Source organism: Emys orbicularis, chromosome 13 (assembly GCF_028017835.1).
Source record: "Emys orbicularis isolate rEmyOrb1 chromosome 13, rEmyOrb1.hap1, whole genome shotgun sequence".
Classification (NCBI taxonomy): domain Eukaryota; kingdom Metazoa; phylum Chordata; order Testudines; family Emydidae; genus Emys; species Emys orbicularis.
In genome coordinates, this window is record NC_088695.1 from 15,929,237 (window position 1) to 15,942,303 (window position 13,067).

The 13,067-nt window shown below is 44.7% G+C and overlaps 1 protein-coding gene and 1 pseudogene across 1 annotated transcript; one reads left to right on the plus strand and one right to left on the minus strand.

Annotated features, from left to right (window-relative positions):
• Nucleotides 1–13,067, plus strand: part of LOC135887506 (E3 ubiquitin-protein ligase TRIM39-like) — a 302,230-nt pseudogene that overhangs the window by 77,532 nt on the left and 211,631 nt on the right.
• LOC135888079 (olfactory receptor 14I1-like) lies at nt 3,365–4,303 on the minus strand. The gene has a single exon (XM_065415893.1). It carries the CDS (start codon nt 4,301–4,303, stop codon nt 3,365–3,367), a length of 939 nt encoding a protein of 312 aa, XP_065271965.1.

A 13,067-nucleotide genomic window follows, 5' to 3' on the forward strand; every position in this document is an offset into this window, starting at 1 on the left:
TACCAGGCGCTCGGCATCTGCTTGTCTTTCCCTCGCCCTGAAAGTTTCAGTCATCCCAGAAAGTGAATGTTTATATATTTAAGTAACAAAAATGTAAAGCTCTGGCAGTGGCTTCACCCTACTTCATCCCACTCTGTGCAAAGAGCTTCAGCCATTTCCTAGAGGGGCCCTGAGAAATCTGTTCTGCGTCTCATATTAAATCCTTGATCTCTCTTAAGAGACCTACCAGCGTGCTGCAGATCCTTGCAGACAATGGGCCAGTTTGCATGATATGTCCTTCTGCCCACAAGGAACTGACTGGGACGTTCAGTTCATTTCAGCAGCCCACCCGAAGCTCAGTGAGTAGGCCAGGGGCTCTTATTAGCACTTTGGTCTCAGTTTTCAAAAGCGACTGGAGATTTTGGGTGTCCAGGGTGAGACACCTTTAACTGCTCCTGACCCACAGAAAGTGCTCAGGACCTGCCCTCTGAAAATCAGTCTCATGTTAAGGTGTCTCTTTTCTGAGGGGTGCCCGCTTGAGTCACCCAAGTCACTAATTACTTCTGAAAGTTTATGCTAGGCCCCCTTTTCCCTGTCTTCATATTATTAAGGACCCAGCTCCTTCCCAGGGGTACATTTATTGGTCTCAGATGGTGGAGCCCCAAATGCCCTAGTGAAAGTCCCTGTGTCCATTGCAATCACTTGGCATGGCTGATTTCTCTGGAGACATGCTGGCCAGACCGTGTGGGTCATGAGGTCTAGGTTTAATTCCTGGGTCGGCTGCAGACTCACTGGATGAGATTGGCCCAATTCACTTCTCCCTGAGTGCTTCACTCTGTGCATTATCCTGTTACAAGCAGTACTGAGGAGAGAAATCTGGGGCACCAAACCTTCTACCTCTTAAGCACACATCATGATACGGGCCTTTCTTTTCCAGACACTTCCTTGCTGAGCAGTGCCTAGAGCAATCGCGCAGTCCCCCAATCTCCTCCCTTTGAAGTCAAGGAGTATTAGGCCATTTCTCATCTTGCATGACTTGAAATTGTTCCCCAGGATCCTTGTTTTTACGACCTACAGAAGTTTCCTGATAGGTGTCACTGTCATATGGCTGTGCCAAGGGTAGAACTGGTTATGGGCTAGGGACACCTCTGCCTACTTTTTGGTCTCTTTGAAAACACCCACCTCAGGTGTTGAGCCTCATACCCTCATCTGACTCAGAGCAGAATTTCATGCTCCTTGTACTCTCAGACCAGGACCTAGGTACTCTATCCCACATAACAACCGCTTATCATCCTGCAGGTCCAACTGGGTTTCAGACACCTGTGTTTCTTCACTCCAGGAACGTGTGGCCAGTGAAATTGACCAACACCCACCGTAAAACAAAGTATTTTATTTAGCAATTGGAACAAACCTTTAACAATATGTTTCAAAACAACAAACAGCCTATGCACATCTCAAACAGCTTCAGCTGCTGACCTACAGTGGTCAGATCGGACTTTACCCCCCAATGCACTATTGGTCTGATGGATTCTGTCCATCCCCCCCACCTCCCAACACACACACACACACACACACACACACCTTCTTCTGAAGCTGGAGCTGGGGCACTGGATGTGGTGGACCAGTGCTCTGAGGTTGCCCAGAGAATCCTTTTTTCTAGATGCTTGGCTGGTGGGTCTGGCTCACATGCTTCAAGCCCTATTGATCACCTGATTTGGGGTGAGGAAGGAATCTCCCTAGCTTGGATTGTCAGGGACCTTGGGGATTTTCACTTTCCTCAGCAGCATGGGGCCCGGGTCACCTGCTGGGATCATCCGGGCATGTTGCACCTAATCAATTCTCTGCCGTTGCAGTGGCCTCAGGCATTGGTGGCACCTCAGACTCTCCTGTTCTCCACCTGTGGCTCTGTCACAGAGCCACAGGATCGGTGCTGTGCCCCCAGCTTGGGAACAGTCTCTAGGAGGAACCTCTTCAGTGTGCCAGACCCCCGAGGAGTCTCACTCTTCCTGCATAGGCTAAGCCTCACCACCTCCTTGAATGAACCTCTGGGGCTTCAGCCCTCCTGCTTTGCACCGTGAGCTCTGTTCAGCGAGTCCAGCTGAGACAGGCTCTTGGTAGAGACTTGTCCACTCTTCAGGGATTAATGCACCTCACCAAGCATTTGCAGTGTCACTCAAACAGCATTGTCAACAAAGTAGGGTCTGGAATGCAGCATAGGAAGTCCTTACGTTAGCATAGAGAACTGAAGGTTAAAACATGGTCCAAGTCCCTTCTTGTTAGGTTAGCCCAGAGCCCTGACAAGCTATAGTGAACCCTATTGTTCAAGCTCTTTGTCTCTCTCCATCTCTCCTTGGTCAGATCCCAGATGAGAGCCCTGACTTCTTCCAGCAGCCAACTCTTTCCTCCCCACTGGGTAACAATGCAGCACATAGGGGAAACTGAGGCATCCAAGGAATTCCTAAAAACATTGCAAAAATTCCTACTCCATCACTGGCTCACAACAGGTCCATCTGCTGAGGACTGAAATGTTTTAGTCCTACCCATGTTATCAGGCTCAATACAGGGGTAGCTGGGTGAAATTGTATGTCCTGTGTCGTACAGGAGGTCAGACTAGATGATCTAATGGTCCCTCCTGGGCTTAAACTCTATGGAACTATGACACTATATTTAGTCCCATCTAAACGTACACTTCTCAGCAAGCTGAGTGCGATGGGTCCCTCTTGAGTTACAGGAGAAGACATGAACCAATTCACATGCTCTTAGGAAGCCAAGAAGCTTCTGAGACTCAGCCTGGTCTCATATTCTCACTGTAATTCGGTCTCCCTCTTCCAGAGAAATCTGGGGGTTTTGAAAGTCCCCATCCTCCCTGTGCATCTGGACCCACGTACGGTATTGCTCAATGGTGTGGAAGCTTCCTTCTGCCTCAGAAAGCTGGAGTATCCAGCCAGGCCATCTATGCCCCATCTTGAGTGTGCCATTCTCTGGGAGGTTGGACCCATTCAGCTTTAATGGCTTGCGATCATTGGTTTTGTGACTGTATCTAGTTTGTGGGGGAAGGTGTTGGAACTGTCTGATTCCTTCTCTTAGACCAACACACACAGCTCCTAAATCACATGTAGGGATACAGATTAACAAAGATGTCTTTCTAAAATAAATATATATGTTCTACCTTAACCACAAAATATTGGGTAGATGCAGGAATCATTGGGGGAAATTCTCTGTCCTGTGTTATGCAACCGGTCAGATTAGATGACCATAATAGCCCCTTACAGTCTTGTAATCTATGAGAGTCTGAAATGGTCAATCAGTCATGGTGAAACATGGGAATGGCTTTATTCCATCATGTGTGTTATCTGGACAATTTCTAGGAGCAAAGGGAGAGGGATTAATTTTTCTTCATGCAAAATATCCTTCCTGTCATTTCCCCCAAAGCATGTTTTATTGCCTTGTTTCTGAGGCTGTAAATCATGGGATTCAATATTGGTGGCATCACGGAATAGAACATGGCAGCCAGCAGGTCCAGATACAGTGAGGACATTGATTTTGGCCTCATGTAGGTGAACATGGTGGTGCTCATAAATAAAGAAAACACTATCAGGTGGGGGAGGCAGGTGGAGAGGGCTTTGTACCTGCCATGTGCAGAGGGGATTCTCAGCACAGTGGAGAAAACGTGAATGTAGGACACAAATATGGAAATAATGAACATGGAGCCAACGACTGAGCAACAGACAAGAAGCAAAATTTCATGGTCATGTATATTAGTACAGGAGACCTTTAGCAGCTGTGGGATGTCACAGAAGAACTGACCGATCACACTGGACTCACAGAAGTGCAGCCTGAAGGTATCAACAGTAAGAAACAACGAATAGATTGTGCTGCTGACCCAGCAACCAGCTGCCATCTGGACACATGCACTTCTGTTCATGATTTCTCTGTAACGCAGAGGAAGGCAGATGGCTACATAGCGGTCATATGCCATCACCGTAAGGAAGGCCAACTCTGCAGCAGCAAACCACACAAACAAAAAGACTTGGGTGACACATCCAGAGAAAGAGATCCGTCTGGTGTTGGTTAGGGAGTTGGCCATTGATTTAGGGACGGTGACTGAGATGTAGCAGAGGTCTAGGATGGATAAGTTGCTCAGGAAGAAGTACATGGGGGTGTGAAGGTGGCGGTCGAGGGTTATGACTGTGACGATGAGAAGATTCCCCATCAGGGCTGCCAGGTAAATGACTAAAAACACTGTGAAATGTAAAATCTGCAGCTCCCAAACGTCAGAGAATCCCAGGAGAAGGAACTCAGACCTCGTGGTTTGGTTGGACATTTCCTGCCTGGGAGACGCTCTACAGAGGGACAGGGGTTATGAAAGGAAGAAGAGAGAAATAAATATGATTAAAGTTATTGCTCTGCAGGAAAAAATAATAATATTGGACTTTGAAACGTGAAAGTGACTGTGTATTTTTTATAAATCTCCCTAAATATCATTGTCTTACTCTTAGAGATATGGGAATAGTTTTCCGGCAGTCATTAACGTAGATCAATGTTGCCTCCGTGTCTGGATGATGTGTCCATCACAGCCAACTATTTTTTCAAATGTATTTGCTATTCAGAATCATTCATTCATATTAATTAACCCTGGGCAAACCCACTGTCTTGAACTCACACCTTCATTTATGGCAGAATCAGCCCTTACATTTCAAGATGAAAGACACAGAAATGAGCCTCATAATTTCTATATGCAGTATAAATATCATTTCTACAATCACACCATTTCTGAATTCTGACACCATGACTCTTGCACAGCCCCCTCCCTTTCACGCCCTGCCTTCACTGACCCCTGTACAGACCCGTCCCACTCACACTCTGCCTCAGTTACCCCTATGCAGCCCTGTCCCCTTCACACCCTGCCCTCAGTGACCCCTGTGTAGTACCAGACCCTGATCAAAATGGAATTCAGAAAGGGAACATTTAGGATGACAATCTCAATGAAATCCATGAGCGTTAGCTGCATGAGCCTCTGGCTTATTCCCTGTATACTACGTAATAGCAGACTGTTCCCTGGGTTGTTTAAATGTAATCTGGACTAAACACTGGAACTCTAGCAGAAGATTTTCCATAGTTACATGGAATACGGGGGGCTGCTGCACCCATAGAAGAAGTGGATGCAGTTCCACTGAAGCCAAAGGAGATCACCTTACTTGTGCTAGGGCTGAATGATGGCCAAATAGTTTCGCTTGTGTCTCTGCAGTTTGCAGTTTAAGAGGAACACGGGACTTGCCATCGTGGATCAGAGACATGGTCTGTCTGGTCTCTATCCATGGTCCGAAGCAGATTGTTCAAGGGAAGGTACAAGCTGGGAAAGACACAGTTCTCCACACTCTAATTTAGAGGTGAATCAACTCACTGGCCAGATTCAGCTCTGAGGTATGCAGAGGCCAGGGAGTTCTAGACGTGCTTCCACCCAGCACTCACTTTGGCACCTTTTGATTCTGGTCAGGTTAAACAGCTATTTGTTATTAAAAACACCATTCAGGAATCTGAGCAATTCTTATGCCTGATTGAGCATGTGTGGGGCTGGTGTTTGTCACACAATAATACCACACACATGTAATGTAATAGCCCACATGGCCAGGAAGAATGGTCAGTGGTTAGGGTGCTTACTGGGGGCTTGGAAGACCTGAGTTCAATATCCCTCCTCTGCAACAGACTGGTTGTGTGACCTTGGGCAAGTCATATATTGCAAGGCCAGAAGGGACAATTGTGATCATCTACTCCAACCTCCTGCATAACACAGGCTAGAGAACTGCATGAAAATAATTCCTGCATCAGACCTTTTGGGAAAAAACATCCAGTCTTGATTTTAAAATTGTCAAGTGATGTAGAATTCACCATGACCCTTGGTAAATTGTTCCAATGGTTAATTACCCTCACTGTTAAAAATGTACGCCCTATTTCCAGTCAGGTTTTGTCTACCTTCAATGTCCCGCCATTGGATCATGTTATACCTTTCTCTGCTAGATTGAAGAGCCTATTATTAAGTATCTGCTCCCCATGTAGGTACTTACAGACTGTGACCAAGTTCCTGCTTAACCTTCTCCTTGTTAAACTAAATAGATTGAGCTCCTTGAGTCTATCACTATAAGGCAAGTTTTCCAATCATTCATCCTTCTCATGACTCTTCTCTGAACCCTCTTCAGTTTATCAACAACTTTCCTGAACTGTGGGCACCAGAACTGAACACAGGATTCCAGCAGCAGTTGCACCAGTGACCAGGTCAGAGGTAAAATAACCTCTCACTCCTGCTCAAGATTCCTCTGTTTACACATCAAAGGATTGGCCACAGCATCGCACTGCTGATTATCCACCATGACCCCCAAATCTTTTTCAGAGTCTCATAGACTAAGGTCAGAAGGGACCACCAGGGGTTCTTTCAACCCAAAGCTCTTGGTAACTTTTACTCTGTGCTAGGTGGTGTCAGGAAATAAATCAGCGGAGACACGGCCGTCCGACCGATAGATGGCTGGCACAAGCAGGACAACACAAGAGTGCTTTCACTTAAAGCTAAACTTTACTTAGTCTCAAGCACTTACACACGTCCGCAACAGGTTAGTAAAACACCCCCAAACCTCAATAATTGCCAAAGCTGAGTGTGGCTCTGGAATGGCACAGCGGCAGCTGGTGGAGAACACAAGATGTATCCAGAGGGAGAGTCCAGTCCCGAAGAATCCCACTACCTCAAACTTTTCCCCCTTATTTTATACATTAGTAACACAATGACATGTCCCTTAAAGAAAACTTGTGAAGCAAACAGTTTCAATGGTCAAGCAAGAGGTTTTCTTCTGATTATTGATTAATCAGGTGTGTTTTTTCCCCAGAGTTTGCAGCCTTGAGACCCTGTTAGACACATTCCTGAGGGCACATCCTGCTCTTCTAAAACGCAACTATCAGCAACTTCAACACAATTCATATCAGGAAGGACGCGGGGTCAAGCTGCCCTTTCTGTGGCACCAAAACCCCCTCTCCGCCTGCCTTGGTCAAGCTGAGGCTGCTTTTAGCAATAAGCAATACTGTTTTCAAGCACTTTACTGGTTTGCCAACATCTCCCTATACAGTCTGACATCCTGCACATTGCAGGCCACAGAATCTCACCCACCCACTCTTAACCTCTGGTTGAGTTACTGAAGTCCTTAAATCATGATTTAAAGACTTCACGTTATAGAGAATCCACCTTTTACACTAGTTTAAACCTGCAAGTGACCCGTGGCTCATGCTGCAGAGGAAGGCAAAAAAAAAAATCCCAGGGTGTCTGCCAATCTGAACCGGGGAAAAATTCCTATCCAACCCTGAATATGGTGATCAATTAGACCCTGTGCATGTGGGCAAGACCCACCAGCCTGACACCTGGGAAAGAACTCTCTGCAGTAACTCTGGAAGTATGGCCTATGTTCTTTGTTCCTGGATGTATACATTTACATTTAGCTGTATTAAACACACATTGTTTGCTTAAGCCCAGCTTACCAAATGATCCAAATCTCTCTGAATCAGTTGACTGATCCTCTTCATTATTTGTCACTACCCCAATTTTTGTGTCATCTGCAAGCTTTTTATCAGTGATGATTTTATATTTTCTTCCAGGTCACTGATAAAAATGTTCAATAGCGTAGGGCAAAGAACTGATCTATGTGGGATTCCACTAGAAACGCACATACTCTCTGATGATTCCTCGTGTATCATTACATTTTGCAATCTATCAGTTAGCCAGTTTTTAATCTATTTAACATGTGCCATGTTAGTTTTATATCAATCTAGTTTTTTTTTAAGTAAAATGTCGTGCGATACCAAATGAAATGCCTTACAGATGTCTAAGTATATTACCTCTATTGACCAAACTTTTAATCACTTAGCCTTTCTGGGCTTCAGTTTCCCATCTCTAAAATGGGGACAAATAGCACATCTCTATCATACAGCAGTGCTGGGAGGATAAATACTTTAAAGGTTGAGAAGTGCTTTGAGTTCTACTGATGAAAAGTGCTAAGTAAGAACTATGTGTTATTGTTCTGGAGTCTCTGCCTGGAAGAAATTGCATGTTTCCATTATTAAGCCTCCTCTCATAGTGTTCTCCCATATAGCTGCAGCAGCAGGGCAGGGGGTGGGAGGGAGAGAGAGACATGGCAGCTACTTCTTCATAGCTGCTTCCCTGCTTCAGCCATTGCACAAGCAGCAAGAGACATGTTGCTGCCCAGATGCACCTGGCACCACCTCTGTCAGCTCCTGCAATTTTTCCTGAAGCTGATCAACTGTTTTCCATTGAAACTCATTTCCAGCGGAAAACTGGGTTTTCTGCTAAATTAATATCTTCACTAAAAGTGTCGGCTTTTCTTCAAACATTTGTTGTCAGAAAATTGAAAACCCCCAACACCAAATGTTTTGGCCCCAAAGCAATTTTTTTTCCAGGTTTGGCCAGACATTTTCAGCGTTTTTGTTTTTTGTACAAAAATCAAAGTTTTCCACTGAAAAATTTGACAGAAATAAAAATGTTTCCATCCTTGTCGTTGGCAGTGTTGTTGTAGCCATGGTGGTCCCAGGATATTAGAGAGACAAGGTGGGTGAGGTAATATCTTTTATTGGACTAATTTCTGTTGGTGAAAGCAACAAGCTTTCAAGCTTATTCAGAAACATGAAGAAGAGCTCTGTGTAGCTTGAAAGCTTGTCTCTTTCACCCGCAGAAATTGGTCCAATAAAAGCTATTACCTCACCCACCTTGTCTCTCTTCATTCTTGTCAAAATTGTCCATGAAAAAACAAACAAACAAACAAACAAATAAAAATATGTTCTGACCATCCCTCCTTTCCCCAACCCTCAGAAATACATCAGAATACGTAGCCCCTTGTGGGCAACGGACAAACTACCAGCCCTGACCAGATTCCAGGATGCTTCAGAATGGAAAGAGATCTGGGAGAACACAGTCAGAGCTCACACTGATGCCACTGAGCTCAGAACCCAGTCCTTGGTCAGTTACACATTAGTAAACATACCTGTAGGGGTGAGTTGCTGTCTCCTGAGTCAAGATGACCTCTGATCCTTACGGTGTGGTAAAAATCTCTTGTGCTGAAACGCATGGACATCCCAGTTAACCCTGTGACTTTTTTTTCTGAGACCATCAGTGGGAGCTGATACTATCTGAGAACATGGAGGGGACAACGACTTATAACAAAGGGCTTTCAGAGCTCATTAAGAGCTGTGGGTAAAGTTCATACCACATCTAGATTAAAACAGGCTCTTCCCACCCTGCCAGAGCTGCAGAAACACTACTGGGTATGCAAATAGTTTGAGACCTGATCTAGCTGCTTACAGAGGAGGCCTACCGAATATCAAGCCTGTGTGCATCTGAAGCTTTGCCAAGGGAATTTATTGAATTATGTTCTCCTAAGGGCATTTTGGGTAGGTACCCTGGAGCTCTGCAGGGCTCATAATCAGGGGCACTGATGGAAAAAGTTCATCTCCCAGGCCAGCCACCAAATACAAAATTAATGTGAAAACATAAACACTGAGTGACATTCTCCTGCCAGCTACCCTAGCTCAGCCCCATTTTATGAACAGGGCTGAGAGAAGAACTGGGCCAGCTGATTTTCATTGTCTCACCTGCATTTGGCTTTTAAGACTATTCTCTCTTCAGACATTAAACCTTCCCCATTTGCTGCAATGAAATACCCTTAGAGCTGAGGGATATCTTTGGCTGGACTCACATCTCACTGATAATGGTGAGATCTCATCTGGAATACTGTGTGCAATTCTGGTCTCCCATGTTTAAGAAAGATGAACTCAAACTGGAACAGGTGCAAAGAAGGGCTACTAGGATGATCCGAGGAATGGGAAATCTACCTTATGAGGAGAGACTCAAAGAACTTGGCTTGTTTAGTCTAACCAAAAGAAGGCTGAGGGGAGATATGATTGCTCTCTATAAACACATCAGAGGGATAAATACCAGGGAGGGAGAGGAGTTCTTTAAGTTAAGCACCAATGTGGACACAAGAATAAATCATAGAATCATAGAATATCAGAGTTGGAAGGGACCTCAGGAGGTCATCTAGTCCAACCCCCTGCTCAAAGCAGGACCAATTCCCAACTAAATCATCCCATCCAGGGCTTTGTCAAGCCTGACCTTAAAAACCTCTAAGGAAGGAGATTCCACCACCTCCCTAGGTAACCCATTCCAGTGCTTCACCACCCTCCTAGTGAAATAGTTTTTCCTAATATCCAACCTAAAATGGATATAAACTGGCCATCAACAAATTTAGCCTCAAAATTAGGCGAATGTTTCTAACCATCAGAGGAGGAGTGAAGTTATGGAACAGCCTTCCAGGGGAGCAGAGGGGGCAAAAAACCTAACTGGCTTCAAGACTGAGCTTGATAAGCTTATGGAGGGGATGGTATGATGAGACTGCCTACAATGACATGTAGCCGATCTGTGACTGCTAGCAGCAAATATCTTCAATGGCTGGTGATGGGACACTAGATGGGGAGGGCTCTGAGTTACTACAGAGAATTTTTTCCCAGGTGTCGGGCTGGTGGGTCTTTCCCACATACTCAGGTCTAATTGATTGCCATATTTGAGGTGGAGAAGGAATTTTTCCCAGGTCAGATTGGCAGAGACCCTGGGTTTTTTTCTCCTTCCTCTGCAGCATGGGGCACAGGCCACTTGCAGGTTTAAACTAGTGTAAACGGTGGATCCTCTGTAACTTGAAGTATTTAAATCATGATTTGAGGACTTCAGAAACTCAGCCAGAGGCTAGGGATCTATTACAGGAGTGGGTGGGTGAGATTCTGTGGCCTGCAATGTGCAGGAGGTCAGACTAAAGCTGATGTGCTGTGGTAGAAGGAGGCAGGTCATGGTCCATCGATAAGTGGAAGTTCTGTAAAAATGAGCTCCTTCCCCTCCCCATGGGGCTGAGACTCAGTGACTTGGGGGAGTATGGGACTCCCTGATTTTAGAGCTGTAGAAGGGCTTTTGCTGCTCTCAGGATTCTGTCCATGTCCTTTGGGTTATGTCCTGTAATTGTCTCACTAGATCAGAGGTTGCGGTGATAGGTGGTCAGTCACTGCTGACCTGTCTCCTTCCTGACATGCTGTTCATCATTCAGGGGTTCAGAATCCCTGCCCACATCTGCAGTTCTCTGGGGTGAAGGGAGCGTTCAGGACAATTCCCTCCCCCTCTCCAATAATCTGTGCCCGTGGGAGAGAAGGGTCGATTCCCCAAGGGCCCTCCTCCACTGGGAGGAGCCAGTGGCTCATCTCACAGGCAAAGAATATGGATTTGAAACAACCAATGTGAATTAAATATTTTTTAAATGTCATGCAGCTTCGCACCTGCAGCCTAATGAGCTAAGATTTTCTATATCTGAGCTTTCACTTCTATTAGGATGAATGGCCCATCTTTCTTTCTTTCTTTCTTTCTTTCTTTCTTTCTTTCTTTCTTTCTTTCTTTCTTTCTTTCTTTCTTTCTTTCTCAGCAATTACATTTTTTTTCTTACTGCATTCAGGTGCAAAGCTGCAAGACATTTAAAAAATATTTAATTCCCAGTGGTTGTGGGTGTGTCAGGGAGATTGAACAAATATGAAGGGCCAGATCCCCAGCTGGTGTAAATTGGCATAGTGCTATGGAGCTGTGCCAGTTTACATGAGGTGAATGTCTGTACTGTGGTGCCTAGTTTGATGCTTATTCCTCTATCAGTGTTCTCATTGTTTAACAGCACAATCCCGTTTTAATGCTCATGGAATATTCCGAGATCATGGTTTATAGACAGAAATCTGAGAGATGGGCACTCAGCCAGTAAACGAACTGACAAATATTATAGTAACGCAGCAGTGCTAGTATAACTAAAGTTGTGTTGTGACTACCATTTAAAAGTCGACTTTCTAAGGCCTCTAACATTGACATGCTTAGTCAGATTCCTTTGAAAATTGGTGTGCTTCTGGAGGGTGCTGGGTAGGATTAGTAAACTGAATTATCGGTCATTTGAGCAAGGGGTTATGGAAATATAAGCCATGAAAAAATAGATTTTTTTTTCAAAAAGTCATTTGAGCTAGGGGTTGCAGAGATAAAAAGGGGTTTTCTAGGTGGGTTTTTTTTGCAATGCTAGAGATCAAACTATTGATGTGATGAGGGTCAAAAACGTCTCAGTCTGTCAAGTTTATTCACTCTGTCTTCAGGGGACCCAAACTGAATTTAAGAAAATGTTCACTTTTTACAGTGTGCACACACCAATATGGAAAAACAGCCAGAGAGGTTCCATTCCAGCCATTTTATATGCTTTAAAGCTTAAACCGCGTAAGTGCTCTAAAAGCCGAAGAGTCACTCAGATTGCTTTGAAGTTTGGTGTGCCTCAAGGGGTCGCAGGGTAGTGTTAGTGATCCAAATCTGGGGTCATTTGACCAAGGCATTTCCTGAGTTATAGCCAGTGGTACAAGTAGAAATCATTTCTTGCCAGTACTACACTCATGGGAGGGACACAAGGGGGACATGTGACCTCCCCATGTGACTCCTCCCCGCCCCAAACCCAGGGCACCGACGCTCTTCCCGTCTCTTCTGAAACCCACTTTGTATATACAAACATCAACATGCTTAACTACTCACTTTCCCCCCACATATGTAGTATATCAGTCTATTTATATGGAATATGGGAGTTGGGTGAGGAGCCATTTCAGCATATGTAGGACTTATTAAAAGACAAATTTTAAGTAGAACTGTATCCTAAACTGCTTTATGGTATTGTACCCAAACATTGCATTTCAATGGGGGATTCAACTTTCTTTATAGGAACAGAACAGACACCTGAAACTCTTACCAGTCCACAAAAGTGGTCCATAGTCATGCAAATAGTCCCATTGTCTTCAATGTGATTGATAAAATGATTATGGGTTTACAGGATTAGGTTCCAAGTTTGTAAATTGTTCTGGATGGAACTGACAATGCCTGAGCTGTCAGATCAGAAGGAGCTTCATTCGAATAAAGGTGGACAGATATATGATAAGTCTTAGCTCCGTTGCTAAGATGAGGAACATATTTTCAGCAAAGTTCTTGGCAGATT